Source organism: Clarias gariepinus, chromosome 2 (genome assembly GCF_024256425.1).
Source record: "Clarias gariepinus isolate MV-2021 ecotype Netherlands chromosome 2, CGAR_prim_01v2, whole genome shotgun sequence".
In the NCBI taxonomy this organism is placed as follows: domain Eukaryota; kingdom Metazoa; phylum Chordata; class Actinopteri; order Siluriformes; family Clariidae; genus Clarias; species Clarias gariepinus.
Genome location: NC_071101.1, coordinates 20,188,696 through 20,215,671, shown reverse-complemented (window position 1 = coordinate 20,215,671; position 26,976 = coordinate 20,188,696). Strand labels below are relative to the sequence as shown.

General features: G+C 40.3%; 1 protein-coding gene across 3 annotated transcripts in view; it reads right to left on the bottom strand.

Annotated features, from left to right (window-relative positions):
- banp (BTG3 associated nuclear protein) overlaps positions 1–26,976 on the bottom strand; it is a 62,447-nt gene that overhangs the window by 34,048 nt on the left and 1,423 nt on the right. The window contains exons 1-10 of one of the 3 annotated variants that reach the window (XM_053490901.1): positions 25,603–26,494; positions 23,301–23,382; positions 22,875–22,960; positions 20,929–21,128; positions 20,734–20,838; positions 20,217–20,419; positions 17,400–17,639; positions 14,359–14,520; positions 11,603–11,721; positions 10,244–10,315 (exon numbers count right to left, since the gene is read on the bottom strand). In XM_053490901.1, coding sequence (XP_053346876.1) covers positions 10,244–10,315; positions 11,603–11,721; positions 14,359–14,520; positions 17,400–17,639; positions 20,217–20,419; positions 20,734–20,838; positions 20,929–21,128; positions 22,875–22,960; positions 23,301–23,376 — 1,263 coding nt within the window. In that variant the 5' untranslated portion in view covers positions 23,377–23,382; positions 25,603–26,494. Of the gene's footprint in view, positions 1–10,243; positions 10,316–11,602; positions 11,722–14,358; positions 14,521–17,399; positions 17,640–20,216; positions 20,420–20,733; positions 20,839–20,928; positions 21,129–22,874; positions 22,961–23,300; positions 23,383–25,602; positions 26,495–26,976 lie in introns of those variants that run through there. The other 2 variants (XM_053490893.1, XM_053490911.1) reach the window with 2 other exon arrangements.

Here is a 26,976-nt window from a genome sequence, read left to right as displayed (position 1 = left end):
CTAGACTGCACTAACAAGATTAACTAAAACTTCATTAAAGTGCATTAACTAGACTGCACTTATTAGATTAACTAAAACTGCACTAAAGTGCATTAACTTAACTGCATTAGCTAGACTGCATTAACTAGATCAACTAAAACTGCATTATAGTGCATTAACTAAATTAACTAATTAACTAGTTAATTTATTAACTAAATACAGCATAATTAACTACATTGCCTTATGCTGTATTAGCTACACTACATTAACTAAAGCACATTAACTACTGAACTACTGCATTAACTGCACTAATAAACTTAAAGTGCATTAACTAGACTGCACTAACTAGATTAACTAAAACTACATCAAAGTGCATCAACTAGACTTCTCTAACTAGATTAACTAAAACTGCATTAAAGTGCATCAACTCCACTGCATTAAAGTGCACTAACTAGATTAACTAAAACTGCATTAGAGTGCATTAACTCAACTGCATTAACTAGACTGCATCAACCATACTTAATTACATGCAATGAACTACAGTGCATTAACGACAGTGCATTACAAAGATTTACAGCGCATTTACTACACCAAAATAATTACAGTGCATTAATTACACGGCCTAAATGATACTGCATTAAAGTGTATTAACTAGACTGCACTAACTAGATTAACTAAAACTGCATTAAAGTGCATTAACTTAACTGCATAAACTAGACTGCACTAACAAGATTAACTAAAACTGCATTAAAGTGCATTAACTAGACTGCACTAACTAGATTAACTAAAACTGCATTAAAGTGCATTACCTAGACTGCACTAACTAGATTAACTAAAACTGCATTAAAGTGCATTTACTCAACTGCATTAACTAGACTCTACTAACTAGATTAACTAAAACTGCATTAAAGTGCATTTACTCAACTGCATTAACTAGACTCCACTAACTAGATTAACTAAAACTGCATTAAAGTGCATTAACTAGACTTCACTTACTAGGTTAACCAAAACTGCATTAAAGTGCATTAACTAGACTGCACTAACTAGATTAACTTAAACTGCACTATAGTGCATTAAAGTGCATTAACTCAACTGCATTAACTAGACTGTACTTACTAGATTAACTAAAACTGCACTAAAGTGCATTAACTAACTGCATTAACTAGACTGCACTGGCTAGATTACCTAAAAGGCGTTATCTCCAGAGCAGTAACTGCTGTATTCCCCATCAACTTTGGTACATTACCTATGGTGCCTTAACCACAGAGCACTGTCTATAAAGTATTACCTATGGAGTATTATCTAAGTAGCCTTAATTACGCTGTATTAACTACAGTGCAATAACTGCATTATAGTATAATACAGCATAAGGGAATGTAGTTAATTACAGCATAATTAACTACATTGCCTTATTCTGTATTAGCACCACTACATTAACTAAAGCACATTAACTACTGAACTACTGCATTAACTGCACTAATAAACTTCAGCCTCAGCTGCTTCTATTAAATTCCTGTGTAATATCATGAGGCTAATAACTGCTCAGCAGGAAATACTCAATCCTTGTTTTACTTCTCACACTCTGTCCGACTTTTACATCGTTTCTGTAAATGTACAAAAAGCGATTTCACTAAAATTCAGTGGTGTTCCTAATCAATAAAAGAATTATAAAGACGAACCATTCAATATGTTCCTCCTCCACCAGAGGAAAACTGTGAGGTGAGAACTACTGAAAATACTGAAAAGTACTTAATACTTAAAAATCTTTTATAAATAAAAGGGAGCCGCTGTCAGTTTCTTTTTTTAAAGCAGCCGGTGCCAAAAGGAATCATAAATTAAGATTAAGTGGGGTTTTATGTCTCTTTATTTCACTAAAACTGCATTAACCAGACTGCACTAACTAGATTAACTAAAACTGCATTAAAGTGCATTAACTCAACTGCATTACTTCTTTTCTAAATATTTTGATTGTTTTTATATGCAAAAATATGGTTATAGTGTTGGAAATTGCTAATGTTGGTAATGTTTTTAGCTGGCAGAAACCGATTACCTGCATTTACATTATTTCCCATGGGAAAATACATTTCGTAATACATTTCATCTTAAGAACTCACCTCTGAAATGGATTAATTTCATATGCTGAGGTGCCATTTATGTAAACTTTCCAGTGTTAAATTCTATCAAATTAACAAACTCTTTCTGTCAGGAGCCGGCAGGAAGAAGAAGAGAGCTAAAGGAGCAGGACCCAAGTGCAGATTACAGCGCCAAAAAGGGGGCGTGGCACGTCGGCGGTCGAGCACTTCCGTGTTTCGGGGGGAATCCCGATGACGTAATACAGGGTTGTAAAAACAGGTCGAAAAAACAGAAATATCCGTCCGCGGAGCGTGAATCAAAAGGGAGCGAGCAGAGACGTTGTCGTGAGCCAGTGCGAGAGTTCAAAGCCAATGAGTCAGTCAGTGAGGCAAAAATCCGAAAGGGGAGCGAGCAGAGACGTAACCGTGAACCGAAGCGAAAGGTCAAAAACAGCCGGGAAACACACAGCGAACGAGATCCAAAAAACGAGAGACTAGAAGCGAAAACCGAGAACAAGCGAGGTCGAAGACGGAGATAACTAACACGAAAAGAAACGCGAGAAAACTGGGCTCTTGAAGGCACGTAATAATCTGGCAGCGAGACAGCGCTCTGCGCTTCCTTAAATGCCGGGAGAAATTAGTTGTGAATGGGATGCCGGTGTGTAAAGAGGCGGGGCGTGTGAAAAAGCATGACAGCCAGAAAATATGAGCACGTGTGAGAGCGAAAGGACATGACAGCGTGGGAAAAAGGGGAGAAATAACAGCAGTTCAAGATGGCAACGTGACAGTACCCCCAACCCCCCGTTACGAACGCCTCTGGGCGTTTGGCCGGGCGCCCCGGGGAAACGTTTATGGAAATCTGTGATTAGTTTAGGGTCTAGGATGAATCTAGCAGGAACCCAACTTCTCTCCTCAGGGCCGTAGCCCTCCCAGTCCACCAGATACTGGACGCCCCTCCCTCTGCGGCGGGATTTAAGAAGTCGGCGGACCGTGAATGCTTTGCCACCGTCAATGAAACGGGGAGGAGGAGGCGGGCGGGTGGAGACAAGGGGTTGGTGACAAGGGGTTGGTGACAAGGCGCTTGATTTGGGAGACATGAAAGGTGGGGTTTATCCGGTGCATAGTGGAGGGCAGGCGTAACCTGACAGAGCACGGGTTGATAATCTTGGTAACGGTGAATGGGCCAATGAACCTAGGGGACAGTTTACGTGAAATGGTTTTGAGGGGAATGTCTCGCGTGGCAAGCATCACTCTATCGCCGATCCTGTATCTAGGGGCAGCCGAGCGTCGTCTGTCTGCTTGTCGCTTGAAGGTTTGTACTGATCTAGGAGTTGGGAACGGGCTCTCTGCCAGGTCCTTTTACAGCGCCGCACAAAACTCTGTGCTGAAGGGACCGTAACCTCTTCTTCCTGAGAAGGGAACAGGGGTGGTTGATACCCCAAACAGCACTGGAAAGGAGACATTCTTGTAGATGAGGTGGGAAGGGAGTTGTGGGCGTACTCTACCCATGGGAGCATCCTGCTCCATGAAGTCGGATTCTGTGATGTCATGCACCTCAAAGCGGTTTCCAGTTTCTGGTTTGTTCTCTCTGTCTGTCCATTTGACTGAGGATGGTAACCCGACGACAGGCTAGGCGTAGCATCGATGAGTCTGCAGAAGGCCTTCCAGAAGTGTGCAGAAAACTGGGGTCCCCTGTCAGAAACAATGTCAACAGGAAGTTCGTGGAGCCGAAAAACATGTAGGATGAGCAGCTCAGCAGTCTACTTGGCTGAAGGGAGTTTAGTCAGGGGGACGAAATGGGCAGATCTGGAGAAACGATTAACGATGGTCATAATGCAGGAGTTCCCCTCTGAAGTTGGAAGTCCTGTGACAAAGTCAAGGGCGATGTGAGACCAAGGACGGTGAGGGATGGGGAGGGGTTGAAGGAAACCGGCTGGAGGTTGGTTGGGTGACTTGTTTCTTGAACACGCCTCGCATGCAGCCACGAATCCAAAAACGTCTTCCCTCATAGTTGCCCACCAGAAACGTTGCTGAATCAGGTACAAGGTGCGGGCCCCCCCAAGGTGACAGGCCAGTCTGGAACAGTGTCCCCATTCGAGTACCTGTGGGCGAACTGATTCGGGCACAAATAGGCGGTTGGAAGGAGCGTTGCTTGGGCCTGGTTCTTGATCCAGGGCCTGTCTGACCAGGACTTCGATGTCCTGTTGGGTGGCAGCCACAAGGCAGTGTGGTGGGAGGATGCTTTCAGTCGTGGAACGATTCTGGGGCGACGAGAATTGTCGTAAATGAGCATCTGGTTTGGTATTCTTAGAGCCTGGGCGGTAAGATATAGTGAAGTTAAACCTTGAAAAAAATAAAGACCAGCGGGCTTGGCGAGCATTTAACCTCTTGGCTAATTTTAGGATTTCAAGGTTTCTGTGGTCTGTCCAAACCAAAAAGGGATGCTGAGCCCCCTCCAACCAATGTCTCCACTCTTCAAGGGCTAGCTTGACGGCTAGTAGCTCTCGATCACCAATGTCGTAATTCCTTTCGGCAGGAGTAAGACGACGAGAAAAAAATGAACAGGGATGTAACTTGTTGTCTTTGGGGCTTCTCTGAGAAAGGATAGCTCCAGCCCCGGTCTCGGAAGCATCCACCTCAACTGTGAATTGGAGGGAGGGGTCCGGGATAGAAAGGATGGGAGCTGTAGTAAACCTCTGTTTGAGGTTAGTAAAGGACTCCTCTGCCCTTGTGTTCCACCGAAAGGGAAGTTTTGAGGAGGTGAGGGCTGTGAGGGGAGCAGCCAAAGTGCTATAGTTCCTTATGAATCTACGCTAAAAATTGGCAAACCCCAAGAAGCGTTGGAGGTCCCGTCTTGAGGTGGGCGTGGGCCAGTCAGTAACTGCTTTGACTTTGAAGGGTTCCATCTGGATCTTGGAGGGGGAAATCACAAACCCCAGAAAAGAAGTGGATTTCTGGTGAAACTCACATTTTTCCGCCTTGACAAAAAGTTTGTTCTCAAGCAGCCTCTGTAATACCTGGCGAACGTGGGTAACATGTTCATCGAGGGAGCGAGAAAAGATTAAGATGTCGTCCAGGTAGACAAACACACACACATTCAGAAAGTCTCTTAAGACATCATTTATCAGGGCTTGAAAAACCGCGGGTGCATTAGTTAGTCCAAAGGGTACCACCAGATATTCGTAATGACCAGTAGGCGTGTTAAATGCTGTTTTCCACTCGTCCCCTTCCCTGATCCTGATGAGGTGATAAGCATTACGAAGGTCCAGGTTCGTGAAGATGCGTGCTCCCTGCAAAAGCTCAAAAGCCGTGGTCATGAGGGGAAGAGGATACCGATTTTTAATTGTGATTTCGTTAAGTCCCCGATAATCGATGCAGGGTCGTAAAGATTTGTCTTTCTTCTCCACAAAGAAGAACCCCGCCCCTGCAGGTGAGAAAAAAGGTCGGATGATTCCAGCTGCTAGCGATTCAGTGATGTATTGGTCCATGGCCTTTCTTTCAGGGGAAGAAAGAGAATAGAGACGCCCCCTCGGGGGGGCTGTGCCTGGGAGAAGATCTATGGCACAATCATATGGTCGATGTGGTGGCAGGGGCCGGGGGCGGCGCCGGGGGCACCGCCTGGAGGTGCTGAATTTGTGACGAAAGAGCAGCAAGGGAACTTGTAATGGTTTGAAGAGTCTGGTTGATGCTTTGGAGATCCTGCTGGTGAGAGCCCAACATGACACCCTGGCTCTCCAAAGCGGTCCTTAGCCTGTTTAGTTCTGCTGGGTCCATCTTGGCCAGATTATTCTGTCAGGAGCCGGCAGGAAGAAGAAGAGAGCTAAAGGAGCAGGACCCAAGTGCAGATTACAGCGCCAAAAAGGGGGCGTGGCACGTCGGCGGTCGATCACTTCCGTGTTTCGGGGGGAATCCTGATAACGTAATACAGGGTTGTAAAAACAGGTCGAAAAACCAGAAAGATCCAACCGCGGAGCGTGAATCAAAAGGGAGCGAGCAGAGACGTTGTCGTGAGCCAGTGCGAGAGTTCAAAGCCAATGAGTCAGTCAGTGAGGCAAAAATCCGAAAGGGGAGCGAGCAGAGACGTAACCGTGAACCGAAGCTAAAGGTCAAAAACAGCCGGGAAACACACAGCGAACGAGATCCAAAAAACGAGAGACTAGAAGCGAAAACCGAGAACAAGCGAGGTCGAAGACGGAGATAACTAACACGAAAAGAAACGCGAGAAAACTGGGCTCTTTAAGGCACGCAATAATCTGGCAGCGAGACTTCCTTAAATGCCGGGAGAAATTAGTTGTGAATGGGATGCCGGTGTGTAAAGAGGCGGGGCGTGTGAAAAAGCATGACAGCCAGAAAACAAGAGCACGTGTGAGAGCGAGAGGACATGACAGCATGGGAAAAAGGGGAGAAATAGCAGCAGGTCAAGATGGCAACGTGACACTTTCAAAATATACCAGTCTGCCAAATAAAAAAGAAATAAAAATTGTAAATCGTTTTCATCTTTTGCGTTTGCGAGATTATCGCTTCTTCTTCTACTTTAAGGTAATGGGCGGTTGGTGCAATGCAGCCACCGACTGGACTGGAGTGTACTACAGACAATTGCCAGGGAAATAAAATGCTTTAAATAGGACTACAAGTTACTTAGCATTTCAATACACATTAGATATGTTTAGTCATTTTAATACTTAGCACCTGTATCAAATAAAGTGGCTTGAAATAAATTAGACGAATAAATATTGTTGCCATCAAACCAAAATGAATCAAAAATTGCAACGGCTAAAAATCTAACTGAATCAACTTAAGTCTATCCATGATTCACAGCTCTAAAAAGTAGAGAAATAATTATTTTTAAAAAACTATTAGATGTGCAAGTGTTTACATATTTAGCATAAAAGCTCCAAGTTCTAACACTGGAACAAGTTATCATTCAATAATTTCTCTTTTTTTTAATATATAATCAATAAATTCTACAAGCTTTTATAAGACACGTCAACAGATGAAATCATTTAATTTTCTTTTATTACAGATGAACCAAAAACTTGTTAAAATGGCCAAATGTGGGGAAAAGGTTAAAATTTGTAGCAAAAAGTTATAAACATATGGGGTTATAATGGACAATTAGACAGTGCTGATAAAACTTGGATGTGTTACTCTTATAACTATATTGGTCCAAATAATTTGTTTTATAATGGTTGGTGAATAATACTCCGTGAGATAAATAACTGATAAATAAGCTGCGGGACTATGAGGTGAGATAGCACCGTAATAAAACTAAAAACATGTCTAGTGAGTAACAAAACAGAGTCTTGAACTTTTTGCAGCCAAGAACATTCTCCAGTGTGAAAACACTTTCATGACCCCCGTTATGATCACAGCACAGATTTATTACATGAAAACTCCCACTATTTAAATACTAAGGGAACATGCCACCTATATATTTACTAATTTAAAAAATGAGCTAAAACAAATTTAACAAAATGTTTATAGTGGCACAATTCTGAGATTTTACAGGTCAGCTTTCTTACCCAACATTATTATTGTGAAATATCAGCATGTGTCACTTTTTAGTGCCAATGACTGGAACTGATCCATGGGTCACCCAAGACCATCTGTTTGGTTCTAAATCTGCTTTCTAACTGTCTTCATATTCATGAGAATGCAATGCATTTACTTGTCCAAAAGCCACAAACAGCAAAACAAAATGAGAAAGTTCAGTCTCAGGGAACTGCCCACAATTTTACTTTGTGTTCCAGACTAGGACAACTTGTTGCATAAACTGTTTTTGGATTTTTTTTTTTTCGCCTAGCAAGAAATGAGCCATCTGGTTACAGACTAGACATAAACAGACCTCTAAATCACAATGAAAAGCTATACATTTGAATTAAAGTCAAATATTTCACAATAATTAAGAGTGGGACAAGACTTTGTTGGTAAACATGAACTTTTCAGGTGATTTCATTTGATGGTTGTGGGTAAGCTGCAATGTTTTTGTCTTTTCTGTTTACGAGCAAGTTGAGAACCTCGTTAAAAAACTTATCAAGAGAAATCATCAGAAAAATGTAATCGCCAACCATGCTGTGCTAAAAATCCATCAGCAGTTTTCGTGCCTTTCCTGTTTTGCATTGTTATAGCACTACGACATTAAGCCATTATTCAATATTGTGTGTTTTTTTTAATTTTATTTATTTTATTTATGTTCTTTCAAATTTTTGATACAGAGACTATTAGTGAAATGCGGTCTGGAGACATTGCAGCCTTACTGCCATAAATAAGCCTTTTGCAGTTCCAGACTCACTAGAAACTATGTTTTTGGAACAGCTGCTCCTTTTCCATTTCAGCGACTATTTTTTAAAGACACTTTTATCAAATGCAACATATCCAAAAAAACACCAAATACACAGCTGACTGTTTGTGAGTGTGATAAGCCTTGCTAAGGCCCTAATTATGACTGATAGTGCTGGGATTTCAAGCCCCTAGGATTTCAAACCCTGAGACACCACTGCATCGTCTGGTCAGCCTCTTTATCATAGAACAAATCAGGGATTATAACATGAGAAAACAAATACAGATAAATGTTCCTTATAAATAGCTTCAGCGAGAGAGGATATGGCTTGAGTAGTGCTCTGGCACACATGTGAATTAATTGCAAAATTAACTATCATAGTGCCAAATACAGTTTGGAGCCTCATTCATGACTTTTAAAAAAAAAATGTTTTAGATTTATGGCTTTTGGCACACGCCTTCAACCAGAGCGACCTACAGAAGTGCTTTGATCACTATTCATAGATTTATCCTTATATTTGTGCTCCTCATTGCTGATTAAGAGTCTCATCAGTCTCAGACACTGTCGCAGAGGGGTGTATTTGTTTTGTTCTGTTTACCCAAGCAGTTTTTTTGTACACACACAAGTTCTATTGTCCTGCGCTTGAACCCGCATGCTGTGTATTTTGGCTCCTTCTAAAGTTTTCACGAATTATATTTCCGATTGCGCAAATGCTCCCTCTCGCGCTCACCCTTTGCTTTGCTATACTTTTATATGTATATAAATATATGCATACTTTATTTTAATAAAATTAGTCTATTTTTTTTTATTACCCACATTGGACACATTTAAACATTGAATTTTGGGGATGTATATATATATATAAGAATTATCCCTCTCATGCCTCATATTGAACATGGGCAAATGTTCCTTATTTTAAGTGTTCTACAACAGATAAATGCAAAGCAAAATTTGCTGATTTTTTGCTGATCTGAAAAATGATGCTGTTTATGATTCAAAAGCTAAGATCTGATCTGTGATCCTCTGCACTGTTACTCTAGAGCGTGAAAAGAGAGAGGAAATCAGACTAAATAAATATGACACATTAAAGGAACACTCGAAGTGTGAAGATTAAAGAAGAAAGAACAGAAAGGAAACTGAAAAGGAAGGGGGGCAACAAAAAAAACAGGAACACACTGATTATGAAGAGCGCATGGAGAAAGCAAATAACTGGTGAAAAATAGAAAAGCTCTCTAAACTGCGGTCGCACATCAGGCCAATCAGGGCCCTCAAACCCACAGGAAACTACTCTATTACCTTTATTCCTATTTCTCAGATAACATCTTAATTCGTTTATATACAACTGGCTCCTTGAGGCTTAACATATGATTATTGTTGCGCCATTTGTGTCCAGATGGATATTATGTAACTCGCATGCAATTACTGCTTATACAATTTATTCCCAGAGTGATTTTAAAAACCTTGGGAAATGAAAGGCACGGCATTGCATTGAAGGAGACAATCATGGTCTCGGAGGGATTCTTACTCTTAAGGTATGACGCTCGCTTTTTCACGAACCCGCTGCAAGTCATGAGTGCGTGTTAATACGCTTCAGGTGTTTGCGATCAACAGGATTTTTTTAGTTACCGGTTGCTGGATCTGTCGAGATGTGTAAGCTAAATGCTCGACTGAAGACAGAGAGAAAAAAGGGCCCTCATTCATCCGTAACCCTTTTAAAACTTAGGATTGTAAAATAAACTCGGCATTTTGAAAAGGAGCTGGCTTAGCGTCAGCACGAATGGGTGTGCCACATTCTGAGACCAGTGACATCTAGACTACAGAGAAAGAGAGAGAGAGAGAGAGAGAGAAAGAGAGAGAGGGTGGGGTGGGAAGATATTAAGGGAAGAATTACTATCCAGAAGGTTGGTCTTACCTCACTGTCCTGCGTGATCTGCACCTGCTCTCCCTGTGGCACCTGAGCTATATGGAGGTGTCCCTGTGGAATCTGAAGGGGGAAAAAAGAGAGCAAGTTTGTGTGTGTGTGTGTGTGTGTGTGCATGAGTTTGTGTGTCATGGCAGCTGTTCTCATGCATAAAATTGAGGCCTCGCTCGGTCCCCTGTGCACGTAAAACCACAATTCTTGCAGCCGCCATCAGAGGCCCGGTCCTGCCAGTGCGTGTGCTTTACATTTCCTCTAGTGCATTTACTGCCCTTGTAAAATCCAGCCTTAGCTGCTCCCACTAAGCTCCTGTGTAATATCAAGCGTCTAATAACAATTAAACAGCAGGTCCTGGATCCTCGTTCGACTCTCTCTTTGACTTTTCCGTCTTTTCTACCTGCCTCTGCTACTGTAGGAAAAAAATAATCATCAAGTCCGACGGCGTTCACGATCCTTCTGAGTGTCATAACGAGCGATAGGTCGTAACCCTCGCGTTAAATCGGCACTACAGTATTATTTCAAGCACATGGTTTGAATGTATGATTTAGGGCTTGATGTCTTAATCTCACAGCACCACTCCATGGGTCAGTTTGTTATCATGCGTCTTTCATCCCTCTTGACCTGCCGAAATGAATTTACTGCTTCTCTTGAAAGTTTAATGATTTAAATCAGTCAGCGCTTGGCTGGGCTTCTTAAATGATCTCTCGAATGTTTTTTGGCGTCGTTCAGGCGGTCAATGGAAAGACTGAGCAAAACCTCTACTGCAAGGCCAACAGATATTACAGCCATGTCACGGAGTTGGAGAAGAGGATAAAAAATAAACGAATTAAAAAAGAAAAAGCAAATCTTGCTAAGTACGACGACTATAATTCACTGCTCACAGCTGTTCATCACCAACACAGCATAAGACAAATAATACAGTTGGCAAGCTTATAGGCTATAGGCTACATCTTAAACCCCACCTTACGAATCTGAAGCGTATACATGGTGTGTGTGTGTGTGTATGTGTGTGTGTGTGTGTGTGTGTGGGAAGGGGTGACCAACTGCAGCTGTATGGTTCATAGGTCAATGAAAGGCTCTTGAGAGAAGCACAGGAAGCCTTTGACTTTCAAAGCTCATCTTTATTAACCACTAACACTAACATGCACACAGCACAGGACCTCACGCACACACTCTCCTGTGGAGATAAGCGTGTGTGTGTGTGTGTGTGTGCTCGTCTGTTAGAAACTGGGGACGAAAGACAGTACATAAATGTTTACATTGTTTCAAATACCCAGCAGAGGAACTCCCAAGCATCAGTGTTCTGCGCGTATGCGTGCGTGTGTGTGTGTGTGTGTGTGTGTGCATACTCACTACTTGCACTTGTCCATCTTCTCCTATGCGGTGGATCTGGACCTGTTGGGCTGCACCAGCCAGTGCGTACTGGAGCGCTTGCTGTGTGGAGCTTTCCAACGATGCTGTTTCTGCTACCTCTGCATGCACACACACACACACACACACATTAAATTATATATTCGCATTCCTCACAACAGCAATGTCAATGCATATTGTTTATCAAGTGACTGCTTTGGGAAAGAAAGACAGAGACACACGCTACTTAACGATAACAGGAAAGATGATGCAATTAAGACACGCTATATATTTAATCTCTCGTAAACACAATCTCTCGGACTTTCGCGTGAGCTACATGCTGAGCGATCCGATAAGACCCAGGCAAACCCGTATTTACATTTGCGTAGGCCACACATGCTGCGCGAATACCTTATAGCGAGTATACAGACATACGTCTACTTCACGCTTATGGAAACTCCGTCATGCACTCCTGACACGCTTGTGTAATGTCCAAACTACACATGTTTATACAGCGCAAACCACCACTGAAAACACAACACGGACGCGCCTGCGAGCAATCCAAACACACTTGTACCCCTGCAGTGAAAAGTAAACGTAGCCCCGTAGCCTAAACACTCGTTATCATCACAGTGGTCGACGCAGCCACACCTAGGATGGCCGATACACGCTACTGACCAGCTGCAAGCGTAAGTAGTGCTTTCTTAGAAACGTCACTTTAACTGAGCCTTTTCTCAAAAACTGAAAAAAAAAATCTGCCTTTTTTGTGTCTTTCTGCCTTATACTGGTCAGGGTCACGGGAGATGCAGAGCCTTGTGGAATTTGCACCCGGAAATACCACCTGAATGGGCCGCTGCTCCATATTTACTTAAATTATTGTAGATAAAACTATTGTGCTTGTTAATTTGGTGGGGAAGGGGGGGTGGGGATTTTCTCCGTAATTTTGTCGTGTCCAATTCCCCCCGTCACTAGGGGGCTCCCACATTAAGGTTCTACTACCACTCATTAGGGACTAGACGTGAAGACTATCCGAGCCACGTGACGCCAGCCGACTGCAACTGCTCGCTCAGGCACCGCTGGGGCGGCGTAACACACTCAGAGGACAGCGCTGTCCGCTCCTTCTGCTTGTCTGCCCCCGATTGTCTGTAAAGCCATGATTAATGTGGGAGCACTAAGTACCTCTCTTCCCTTCCCTCTGAGAGCTCGGCCACTCAGCTCTCTCTAGACCTCTGGCTACGAGAGGATACAGCATCACCCGGGAACCGAACCAGCAATCTCCGGATGATAGGGTGAGCACTTGACCACTGCGTCACTCGGAGGCCCCATTAATTATTAATTATTTTAATTATTATTATTACATACAATGTATGTAATTAATATTTCTTACATTATTATGATCTAGAATCCAGGTTAAAATCTGATAAACCATATAAAGCTTCCTGTTCACCAGTGTTGGGTGTAACGTGTTAGAGTACTTGGATGACTTTTTTGATGTAAAGAGTAATCTAACGCGTTATGTCCACCATTTTAATACTCAGTTATTTAGTTACTTTTTTCTACAAGCCCCGCCCCTGATAAACCTCCCCCTCTGTTAGTCCTGCTGTTATATCCCTATCTTACCTATGTGGTTTGACTATGAGAGGACCAACGCACGGAAAGATGGAAACCTAATCACGGCGCCAAAACTCACAGTGAATCATGATGAACCGTACTTACGGCCACCACACGAAACCGCGTAGGTGAGATAGGGGGATTAGTAGGTAACAGATTATGGGCCAAACTTCGCTAAGCGATGATGGTAAAATTAATTATAGAAAATTGTAGATTACTGATTGTAGAAATAATTATAAAGGTCTTGACTAAAACAACATGCATGAGGAATCATAATGGAGTTATCATTTTCTGCAATGGAAAAGTTTTCTAACTAGTTACTTTTATCAGTATTATGCTGTAATGTAACTGATTACTTTTTAAAGATAGTTATTTTGTAATGTAATTACTTTAACGTCCCCCAACACTGCTGTTCACATGCACTTCACCACATGTGGTTTAGTGCACCATAAGCCCAAAAACTAAGTAAATAAATAAACAACGAATTGATGAATGACTGATGCCTGTAACTTGAAAACTTGAAGTAAGAACTGATACTTATGAAAACAGAAATGAAAATAGAAAATGTGTGCGCTTTAACCAACATAAATAAAATTACTAAAATTAAACCAAGAAATGTTGGAAGAAATTCTGATACGCAAACAATTAGGATTTGATGTCAAATCGTACTGTGAAATCCATATAATCGTGTAAAATGAGCAAACGTTGAACTCGCTTTATCTTGACCTTTAAATGATCTGTATTTGCGCAGGTGCTTTTCCGAGGCAGAATCTCTCCCTCCTCATTGTCTGTTGCATCATCACCAAATAACTGCTTAAACTACGGGGCAGTTTCCAAGGGAGTGCAGAAAGCTAGCAGCTTAATGCGGTGTGTGTTTTGCAGGCCACTCTGGTGGGCTCATACAGGATATTTGGATGCGTGCCAGCAGGTCAGAAGCGGTAGCCCGCAGATCTCCGAGAGGAAGAAACAGGAAGCATTACGCCACGATTGCAACCATCTGTTGTTGAGAACCCTGCCGCCTCACACATTCTGAAGTTGGAGCTTCACTGGAGAGCGCAGAACAGCTGAGGCTCAAACGCGGGAAACTATCAAATAAGAGACTAAAACCTGTCTCAGTTCCTATGATAAATGGGTCATGGCACTGTTACCTGAGCCAGTGCGGGCAGCCGGTACCCTGCGAGAGAAGCTCTTGACTGCCAGGCTCTGGCCACGCTGTTTCCGCCTCCACGCTGTGCGACACTTGGAGTCGATGCTCTGTTTGATGCGGTACCAGTCGGATTCGGTGATGGCGAACTTATGAAACAGATGACCTAAAACAAAAGAAGCCAAAAATTTTTTTTTCTCATGCAAGAATTTAATCTAGCCAACAAACAGAAAACACAGTTGCATTAAATCCTAATTGGTTTCCTAATCAATATTAGGATGCTTTAATATAAAGCATCTGACTACATGTTCCTGCAGACCCAGATGTGGATCTCTCCAAACTGTTGCCATAAAATTGGAAGAAAATGATTGTCTAGAATGGCTTTCGATGCAGGAGCATTAATGCTTAAGCATTAATTATGACTGGAACTTAAAGGTTCAAACTGATGGCATAGTGGCGTAGTGGATAGCACTGTGGCCTTACATCTCCAGGGTCTTGGGTTTGATTCTCGCCTTGGGTCTGTGTTGGAGTTTGTACGTTCTCCCCGCACTTAGTGGGTCTCCTCTGACAGTCCAAAGACATGCAGATTAGGCTAACTGGCATTACATTATTGACACACTTTCCATGGCGTGCCCCGCCTCGTACTCAAAGTCTGACAAAAATAAAACCTCATGGGCTTGCACAGAGCCCTGACCTCAACCCCACTGAAGACCTTTAAGATGACCTGGGATGGCAACTATGGCCCAGGCCTACTTGCCTGACATCGGTGTCTAATCTCACTAACTCTCTTGGGATCATATTCAAAATCTAGCAGAAATCCAGGCCAGAAGAGTTGGGGCTAGATCTACCTGAAAGGTGGAATATTGTTTAAAAAGCATAGACAGTTTTTGATGGTTGGGTGTCGACATAATGTGTATACTCACTACGTAATTTGAAATTATGATGTTGTAGGAGCTTTTCCTAATAATATGTCATGAGTGGCTACGAAATGTCTTTTTAATACTTCAGAAATACATAAATAAATAAACAAACAAACAATCATTTTGAGTAGCGGTAATATTTTCTTTAAATCAGACCCGATTATAAACACGTGACTTTGTAGATGCGAAATGAAATACAGAATATGAAACCGTCATATGTGAATATTTTGGTCCTCCAAACACAATAATATTATACACGCCTAAACCATGTTAACAAAGAGTCGTCCTAACATCCCTGATCCAACTACACACCCAGTGTACGATAAGAAAACGGAAACCCCTGACCGTTACGCTAACAATAAGGGAGTTAATAACGGCTACACACAGGGTGAGACTCTGGGGAACTGAACTAAGGCTTCAGGAGGTCACACTGGCACTGGGAGCGTGGGTGGTCGGATGAATCGAGAGGATGGGGATGAACGCGACTGGGTGTGGCTGAGCTATCGAAGCACACTATCACTTCTATGCACTGATTCATTCCTCAGCAGTGTATGTGTATGAACTGTACATGGGGGTGTGTGTGCTTGTGTGTGTGTGTTTCCATACTATTCATCTCCCTTATATATACAACGAACATAAACTTTGGCACGCTCAGGGAACGATGTATGTAGGAAAACTCTGCTTTATATTATGATAGTATTACACTGCAGTACTTTCTGGTTGATAGATGAAACAATCACCCATACCTTAAACATCATCGTTTTTAGCAGTTAGTTTATATTGTGTCTTAGATTTATTTAATGTTTAAATGACTTCCCTCAAGTCAATCGTGCTAAATAAGCCAACTGCGAGAAAGGTCACGAACGAAAAGCGGTGCTCTCGTCATTTCTCGCAGAGCTCCAATCAAACTCGTTAGTGCGTTACTTGGACTGTGACACATGATCTCTGTGAATGGCGCTTTGGATTCCCTCGGGAATTCGGTCTGTGCCATATCACAGCAGACACTAGGTAATGAAGATTGACTCCGAGCTGTTTAAACCTGCCTTGAGGAGGGGAAAAATAAAGAACTCAGATCCTGAGAGCAACAGAAGTTTTAGATTAATGACGGATCACTTTATATGTTAGGTTTGGAACTCTGAGCTTTGACATTTTTTGGTAGGATACCGACTCTGAGTGTGTGTGAGATGCCAGAGGCATGCCAGAGAATACTGGCTTGGGAAAAGAGTCATCTAGCAGCAAATCCCAGTGTAAATAAATGTTCAATTGGCATTTAAGTAGAGCTCCATTTTTTTAGGCTAATCCTTTAGATTTTCTTTAAAACTCACAGCCTTTCTTTCCAAGAAGCACAAATTCAGCTTGTTGTTAAAATATTTCAAGAGATAGAAAATAATCTATAGCCACATACGTCATTTCAGGATTATCCTCTAATAACATAACGGAATGAATGCATAAAAAGGCGGCACTAGGCTCCTGAGTGGCGTAACAGAAATACGTTCACCCCTTTGTCCTCTGGAGATTTTGAGTTCGATTCCGGGGTGACGCTACAGCCATCCGCGACCGGGATTCTAGAGAGCAGATTGTCTGTGATCTCTTTGGTTAGTGTGGGTATGCCTTCCCACTCCCCGATCATGGCCATTTGTAAGTTCACGCATACTGAAGGTGCACTGTGCTTTTCTCCAGGTGTTAAACCATCCAAAATGCTGCGTGAGCGGCAGTTCGAAAAGATGCGATAATGAAAAGAAAAGGAGCCATCACGTGTCTTGGAGGAAGCATGTGATCCTCTTCGCCCTCCCTGGTTGGTAGGCGTCACCTTGATGGGAGGGAATTGACTAGGAATAAATTAAAAACAATGAGCCCCTCTTTCCTGCTCAATGTCAGTGACGTGCGCTCCTTTAGAAACTTAATCAATGTTCTGACCGATCAGGTTTGCAATTTTAACAGCACAGTTACGCACCATAAACCAATGACAAGAGCTAAGCAAATGGGAATGAAGTCAAAAGAATAGGTATAAACACACAAATTTTCTTGATTTTGAAGTCCTTATAAGGAATTGCATGATGAAATGCTATGATAAAATATGGGGGAATTTTGCACACGTGTGGGTAGTCGTGTGTGGGATACTCACAGCGGATGCCGTAGATCATGAGCGGATCCAGCTGCTTCTTGCCATGCTTGCCCTGCCCCGACAGGTTAGAGACGGCCTGCACCTCACGGTGGAACAGGTAGTCCAGCAGCGTAAGCGCCATCTTCTCTGGCGTGCGGCAATTACTGCCGATGTGCAGCATGTCTGCTTGAGACACGGGACAGCGCACACGCATCTCCGGGTTATTTTCATCCCCGAGCCATGTTCCTGCAGGGTAATCTTCTGCTCAGACACACACAAACACACAAGAAGAGCAAACAATCATAATCAGGGAAATTGTTTTTTTCTTTATATGGTACGCCAGGCAAAACATTCAAGATGCTTCAAATACATCAGAAAAACAAAGTGTTTTCCTCCCTGCAAAAAAATGTGTTTTTTGGAAACGAAGAAAGATTCCACAAAACTTCCACAGTAAAATGTTTTTTTTTTACAGTCTCTTAGTATCACACAGATTTGTCAATAAAATGTTTATGTGAATATTAGGGACCAAAAGCACATCTGGTCAATTAATATGCAAACATTGTAATAATTATTATAATATTTATAATAATGATTTGATTATACTAGACAAAAAAAATGTTATTGAGAAAAGTTTAAAATTAAGCAGCGATAGTGTGTAGATCATTATCATGACAACGTTCCTAAGAGGTACAAAATGTGCAAATACACATAAAAATTCAGCAGAATTGTCTGGTGTCATTTTTCTTCGGAAATCAAGCAATATCGCCTCATGTGGCCCGACAGAAGAAAGAGCAGGAAACCAGGAAATGTTTTCTACAGCTTTGATTCTTCATGCTGTCGGATACTAAGTCTGGTTTCATCTGTCCCAAAAATTAAATTTTTTTTTCTGTTGATATTTTATGCTTACTGTGAAACCCAACTGCAAAAGAAATTGACACTTACCACTAAATAAAAGGGTCAAAAATAATCAACAACATGGTGGTTGCTGCACACTTTCATGACAAAAGCCAGAAAAAAGTCATTCCTTTCTTACGTTCTTAAACCAGTATAAGCAAAACAGCTTGTCAAGTACTGTTGTAGATGACTTTGTTTAAAATGTAAGGTTTTATCAATGACTGTAACACTGGAGACTCCACAGGAAGCCTCCGCTCTCAGAAAAATCGACACGGTCAACAATCATGCACTTGTTTTTAATCCGGTGATGTGGAGCGTCCACATAGGGCCCAAGTGACCTAACACCTTGTAACCAATCAGAACTAATAAGATAATTAAATCAGTAAGATAACTCTTTATTAATCCCAATGGAAAACAGTGGTCTAAACAAGACTGACACAAGCGACTTAAGTAAAACACCTTCATTCATTCATATTTTGACTGATCTATCGAGAAGAAGTCATAAATTTGGTCCTTTCTTAACCAATTAAGACTAGCTGCTACTCCAAGATGCAAAAATGTGGAGGAGGGACAGGCGTGGGAAACAAGGCATTAAACCATCAGCCTTGTTTATTTTTTTACCACGCTTTATATTAGACGGGATGGCTTATTCACTTTGTTGTTTACCATACGCACATGTAGTAATTGTTTATTTAGTCTCTGTGTCTATATTTTGCTATACATTGCCTGACCAGACATGTGCATGTCTATGTGCGAAAGAACATATTGTAAATGTATCCTCTAACCCCTAAAACTCTGTATATGCAGTATTATCATGCAGAAGAGATACTCACTATACTTATGGCCTAATACAAAACTGCCCCCTGGTGGTCAATACTCATACCTCAATAGAGGAAGCATGGAATAAAGTAACTATCTCTTGGCTTTTCTTACTACTCATAACTTAATAAGAAACATATGGTGAGCGTGGAGTAAGAGCAGTAGTAGAGAGATTTTTTTTTTATATTTGTAAACTGAAATATAACAAACCATGTTGAACAGTCATGCAGTCCGCTTTACCCACTAGACTTTAAAATTAATCTTGAATAGAAGAAAAAAATGATAAATTTTATAAAAAGATGATAATAATAATAAGATGAGGATAATAATCATTCTTTCAGTTAGAAGAAAGGAAATCAGTGAAACAGAGCGGAGACCCCTGTGTGATAAAAGTTACCGGCAGGAACATAACAGGTGCCGCTGACAAAAGACAAAGAGAGTCGGTGTGTGAGGTTTTGATCCAGAGAAGCCTGTTCCAGTCCGACTTGACAGACGGAGCCAAGATGTGACTGATAATGACAAAAGTTGAGTGCAGGAAAGACATGTGGAACGAAGAAGAACAAAAGATTTCTTTTAAAAGCCATATGTGGCCCTGCAGCTATTAAGACACACTGTCATGAAAATTCACAGCTTCAAATAATAGGATATATGCACAGGAATGGCTGGGAATTGCACAAAGCCTCTCTTAGAAACAACAAATCATAAAAGCAAAAGCAGGAGCTTTTCAATCAGAACCAGCTTGTTTTTTCTTTTGTTTTTAACTAAAGCCTATTCCTGAGGTAGAGACCTGCATCAGACCCCTACATCAGAAATAGACTAAAGCTGCTTCAAATATACCAAAAAAAAAAAAAAAAACTATGCGTTAGGGTATTGTTTAGAGTTTTCAATTAAAGGCCTACTCAGCAGCTTATTCGGGCAGACGAACAAAAAGCCTATAGCTTGTATTAAGCACTTGGATAGTGATTTGTACAGGCACACAAACAAACAGATGACTGATTAGTCCAACCAGGAAGTAGTTCCTGTTCCAGCACGGTGTCTCAAAAGAGAAGAACCAGATGAGGTAAAGATCCAAGCCTCGCCGTTTGAAGCGCTTTCTTACTTTGTGGCCTAAACCCAGCTTCTCACCTTCTGAGTTCAGGGTGATCAGGGTGACGTTGTTGGTGTTCTGCGCTGACGATTGGCCGCTATTGGAGACAGAGTCGCTGGCTTCTGATCCACTCTCCTGGTCCTCCTGGCTTTCTTCTGGACCTGGTACCTTTAGGACGATTGTTTTTTGTTTCCCTCGGCCCACCGTGCTGTCAGCCAAATATTCAGTTGTTACTGACTCACTAAACATATTACAAAAATCATGTGTAAGCGTCTGGTTTCACAACACACTCGGTGCGTTGAAATGACTTATTGCATTAATTAAAAAAAAAAAAAGCAAAATAAAACAGAAACCACAAAATGGTAATTAACCTTGTTTGGAAAGTAGCTGCCTAATTAAAGCAAGTTGACTGAACTCAATTTGGTTTCTTTCTAGTTTATATCTTGTATATATGCAAAAAGGGTAACACAATGATGACTAGCATACTGACATTGTAATAAATGATATGAGAGTGGAGAATTAAGAAACACAGAACAGTAATTGCAAAGGCCTTACTTGCTGAGAAGGTTTTCCAGTGAGTCTGTGGTGCGAGGAAGAGGCTCCTCTTGGCCTGTTTTAGGACGTTCGCTGCTCATTACCACGTTGGTCTGGGGCACCACACTGTCACAACCATCAGGAAGCTGTTAGTGACACTCAAGTGACACAAGACATATCTACATCTTGTAAAGACTTTATTAATGCTTCACTCACCAGCGAACCTTGTCACATGTCTGTGTAGCACCAAAAGGTGATCCGGCCACCATCTGCACCTGAATCGCCCCTGGGTTTTTCCCCATCACGGTGTCGAACTTGTCCTCCAAGGCCCGACACGTTGCCTCCAGCATCTGCAGCTTTGCCTCCATGTTGTCCAGCCTCTGGCAAATAGCCTGGCTAATGGACATTAGTAATGCCTGGAAACAGCCAAACAGATACCCACATTAAAAACAAACATTTATCAAAGTGTAGTGTTACACTCCCGTGTTACTCTCTCATTAATCTTTGATCTAACTGGAATTTATGCTTGTAGGAAAAAAAAGAAGTTCATAAACCCTTTGAAACTATGTGGATTTCTCCATAAATGGCTAGTAAAGTGTAATCTGGTCTTCATCTACACTAAATCGTAATGTACTAAAGGATTTAATAAAGAACACTCACAACACATCACAGTGCCGAACGGTTTAAATAATCAAGTTTATGAATGGAAAAAGCTATTGAATCCTCAAATTTATTGATTTGTTAAAAACACAAACACACACACACACACAAATACGTTTTTATTGGCAAATCCTGAACAAGACACTTTGTGAAGCTGCTGATCAGTACTAAACAATATTTGAAGAGCATTGTGTCCTGTTCCTTTTGACTAAACTGTCCACACATACTTGTTCTCATATGAACAGCCTGCTTCAGATCATAGCACAGAATTTCAAAGGGATTGATGTCAGTGAAATATGGCCATTCTGAAATGTGGAATTTATTCAGTTTGAGACACTCTGTTGTTAATTTCCTGATTTACTCATCGATTGATCATTCCTATGCTGCCTGGCCCAGCTTATTTTTAACTTCAGATTACAGACAGACTGGTGTGGACATTTGCGATGCAACATGGTAATGTATTGGTTTCCCAAAAGATTGCAAATTTTCCACAACAGAGGCGAGAAGGCAGTCAGGGATCATTCTATAGTGCGTCCCAAAAGTCTCTTAACTGCCTGACCACCTCATACTGAGATATCTGTCAGGAACGTTCACATACTTTTTAACAGCTTTAAATGTGTCACGTTTTACGACACAGCACTATTGAACTCTGTTAAATCTGTTACTTTTTGCTTAAAATGATATGTGCACACTGTGGGATGCTGTATTAAACCTCTCTATAGCTATTATACCATTAGAAGTGATGTTATGTTCTGATACGCCCACTCTGTTGGATTTCACTCATTATATACATACATCCATTCCACTACCGTGCCAAGCATGAGGGGAACCTACCAAGAACCTTGCAAGCACACAGACCCAAGGTAGGGAATACAACCCTTGACCCTGGAGGTGCCATATTCCTTATAAACAGTATTGTGCAAAAGCCTTAAGCCACCCCTCATTTCTTCACATTAAATCAAAGGATGTAGATTTAAAAAAGAAAAGATTTAAAACAAATGCTGCAAAGTGTCTAAACATAGAATTTAAAAATTGCTTGTTTAGGTAACAGCCTTATTCATAGTCTTATTTGCCTTCTTGACTGTACAAACCACTCAGCATTCAACATCAGCAGTAGACTAATCACCGGCATGATCATCTGCACCTGTTTCACGCTGGTTCATGCCTTACGTGTGGTGGTTTATATGCTTGCATGATTCATAGTTTAGTGTGTGGCTTAAAAAAATTTCTCTGAAACTGGTCAGGTGGGTGGGACTGGAATGAAAATGAGAACCAAAAACTTGCCAAAAACGACAATCATTCCTTAAGACTACATTTTTTTATTTTTTTATTTTTTTACAAAAAAAAAATGCTTCTTAGAAGCAAATTTAGGAGAAATGTGGGTGTCTGAAGACTGTTGCACAGTACTGTATACATGGTGTCGACTTAAAGGAGCCATTCATTCTGGAGTACACAGCAACTGTAACAAGACTAAATAATTAAAGCTTAAATATCAAGCTTACTTTAAGAGTCATATCCTGGTTGCTGCCGTCCATCCTTGCTCGCTTCCGTTCAGGCTTATCAGCATCATCATGGTTCTCCAAAACATCTAAAACAATGCCAAAGACCCCACACATAACACATCAGGCACACAACAAATGTACCAAATGATATAATCCAAACAAATTGGGACACCGTATAGGAAACTATAAAGACAGATGAATTAGAGTAATTAAATATAAATGGATACAGATGAAAATAAACTGGAAGGTAAATTTTAAAACATAGTTTTAATGTGAGATTGTGAGTGCTCTTAAATCTATAAAAAAAATTAAAGTAAATGTTTACCTTCAAAAACAGGATTGTTCCAAAAATGCAAGCAATTGGCTAAGTGTCACAGGTCCTGTGTAATGTATGTTAAAGCAGAGAAAGTGTAAAGCATTTCTTACCTGTATCATTTTCCTCATGGTTTAAGTCGGCCACAGCAATCTGGACTATCTCTACCAGATCTTGCTCAGACATCATTCAGGCCTAAGAAGCAAAGAAACAAGTAGTATACCTATTAACAAAACATGTTTTTCACATGTCTACATCATGCATCCGTCATTATTTTGCGTGTAAGAAATGACTAGGTTGTGGGGTCTCAGCTTCAGCCCTTTCAAATGATATACCTCAGAATTGCCTCCATCTTTATCTTACTTCGCATACTCATTTTCTTTTGATTCAGTGTTATAATAAATATGGGTCATGATCCATGTACAGTCAATTAAATTACAATTACAGTACACTACCAGTCAAAAGTTCGGACACACCTTCTTATTCCAGAATATTTCCTGATTTTTATTCCTCCCTACTTTATAAAACAATGCTGAAAGCATTAAAAATATGAAGTAATCTCCTTAAACAGTTGATATTGAGTTGTGTCTGTTACGTATGCACTGTGAAACCTTTATAACGGCTCTAATCTGAGGTGCTGGTTGTTAATTTGTGAATTCTAAGGCTGGTAACTCCAAATGAACTTCTCCTCTGTGGCAGAGGGATGTTTTGGTCTTGGTTCCCGAGATGATCTTCATTAAAGACAGTTTCATCATGGTGCTTGAGGGGTTTTGCAAACGCACTTGACAATACTGTTCTTGTAAGAACTATTGCAGACCAGCTGCCCTTTATGTTTTTAAATAACAACTGACTGTTGGTGTTGCTTGATTATATTTTGCCTTATGTGTTATTTCATAGTTTAAAAATAATAATAATCCAGTATCCTCCTAAAATGTAGAAAACAAATCAGACATTGTGTCCAAATTTTTGACTTTATGCTTGTGATAGAAATGATTTCCTTTCTGTCTGATTCATCTTTTACAAATTACTATTATAAATAACAATGTAAATATGATCGCAGATTTTGTAAAAATGTTACTGGGAGTCACCTTTAACTTAAAGAGATAGTTTGGGTTTCTTTAAGGCTGTTTTAAATTAATCATATAGTACATTACATTGGTCGTCAAAACTTCCTGGCTCTGCACACTTACTGTGAAGTTTGCATCCTGGAACCCAAGTAAAAAGTATGTAATCAGGGCCAAATACCACAATCCTAATTTTGTGCATAAACACACTCCGATGTTCAGCTGAGACTCATATGAAGCTTCTGCAGTCCCACTGAGCTAAATCAAGTTTAAACAAATTTAATTGAACACTACTAATTCTGCCAAAAAGAGTGATCAAATATCCATCCATATTTTTGCCAGAAGGATTTCAAACACATCTGCTAAATGAAGCTTGCTAAAGGGAAATTCAATAGAATATTAGGCTGCATTTATGTTTTTTTTAAAAAAAACTGTGCTAAAAATAAATGAAAACTTGTGCACCAAATTCTTTTTTTTTTTCTATTAATGTATATTGTGAACAGACTGTTCATCTGAAAACCATTTCTGCTTTCCAGACTTGCTACATTCAAACAAACACCGATTTAGTACGGCACATCCATGAATGATTAATTCATCTAAGAATGATGACTAAATGACGTATAGGTTTATCTCTAGACATGACCATTTAAAACAATTTGTTATTAAATTCCTGGCCATATTTGTCCCCATTATAAATGCTGCCAGTTATACTTTGTTGTATGGCAACAAATTCATTAACCCCCCCCCCCAAAAAAAAACACAATTTCAACTATATACAATATTCCAAAAAGAATAATACAGTTAGTTAGCTGGTCTCATTCTGTGTGTATTCGGCATTGCAGTTCATTTTAATGTTGTTAAATTAGAGTGGTTGAGATCAGGGGGCTCCGAATGCTTTTCACTTTGTGCACAATGGCATTGCCATTAGCTCTTTAGTCACAATGAGGGGTAATCCTAATGCTACAATGCATTCGTAACCGTAATGTGCTTTCAACTTTGGGGCAACCAAGGTCAGCTGGCCTCACTATAGTCGCAGCGAGATTCAAATGAGATTTCAGGGTCTAAGGTTGTTTTCAAACCTGTAGTTTCTTTGCACTTGAGTAAGAATGTAAACTCGTTAAGAAGATATGTGTTCTGTGCTGATGAATATTCCTATGAAAGAAATTTGCTCTTAAGCATCGGCAACAAACCAAACAAGACTATGCCAACAAATGCTAAATTGACTTAAAAACCGCTTCACACTTTGCAAAGAACATATATTGACAATGTACAGTAATAAGCAAATAAGCAAAACAAATGAGGAAGTATTGAGCTTGTTTAATGTAATTCTGAATTTTAACAAGTTGTTAACCTGAATGTGTTTGGTGTTCAGGAGCATTTTAGCTTTAGTCTTGGAGTACTGCTTGCAGTTAATCCGGATCAAGATCAGACCATGTTTTCAACTGTTCCACGCTTAATTTAGGACCAAACCAAGAGCACATCCACTCAGGGACTTGTTGCAGATTTTATGGTTGCTGTGTTCACACCTGCCCAGAAAAACTGCCCCAGAGGGGGGAAACTAACCATAATTAGATTCAATTGAGCTAAACAAAACAGGTGAGAAAGTTATTATACAGGATATCGCAAATGTCTCCATAAACAAAGCATTAGCACCTGGGACAGCTTCCCAATCCAAAACAAGCAAGATTTGGTTCACCACTAAAGACATTTAGCCAAATTTCTATTTTTATTCTATTTTATTTTGTAACTTTTGTAAATTTGTTTATTATAACCTATTTTTTTATATTGAAAATTCTATCTTTTTTTTTATTGTATTCTCTATTGCATTTTTTTAATGTAGTGAAATCTTTGTATTCTATTTTATCTTTCTACTTTAGACCACAAACATTCATTTAAGCATTTCACTGCATATCATACTATGTATGCTTGTGTACGCGGAGACATAAAACTTAAATTTTACATTGGTTCTGCTTCTCAAAGTTTCTAGGTACTCTATCCAGCTCTAATGATTTGTTTATTGCTATGATATGTTTAAGCCATTGTTTTAAGTCACAATCTGTGCTTTTACATAGTATTGTCTTTTTCAACAAAAATTCTGACAAAAAATAATTTCAATGAACAAATCTGTAATAAAGAGGGGCTGATAATTTAACGGATTGGCGATAGTATTAACAAATTTAATATCTGTTAACCTCTGCTAAAATGTTGACATTACTCATTTGGCAACTACTTTATTCAACATTAGTTACAATCAAGCCAATCATAGGAATGTAAATGTTTAAAAAACTAGCGCACAGAATTAACACAGAATTGGTCGATGACGCAAAAAATAATAATAATAATAATCTGCTCGTATGGAAGTGGTGTGTTAACTGTGCATTTGGGTTTGGAGATATGTCAACTACTGAAATATGGGAATGACATCACAAAAATTCAGAACCCTTAAAATAAAATAAAAAATTTAGGTCAAAGGAACAGCCAAAAAACACCATAAAATTCTGTATCTGTACTATTTCTTTGCTTATAAGACCCCTTTTTTTCTCAGTCACGTTTGTATACTTGGTTAAAATTCAATTTAGTTAATGAACATTCAGATCATCATATTTTAAGGGTTGTGCAGAAAAATTGGTTGTCACCCTCTATTGTACAATTCTGAGCCCTATAATAAATATATATATTTTTTTTTTTTACAGAAAAACAAAAAATTACTAAATGCTTAGATGAG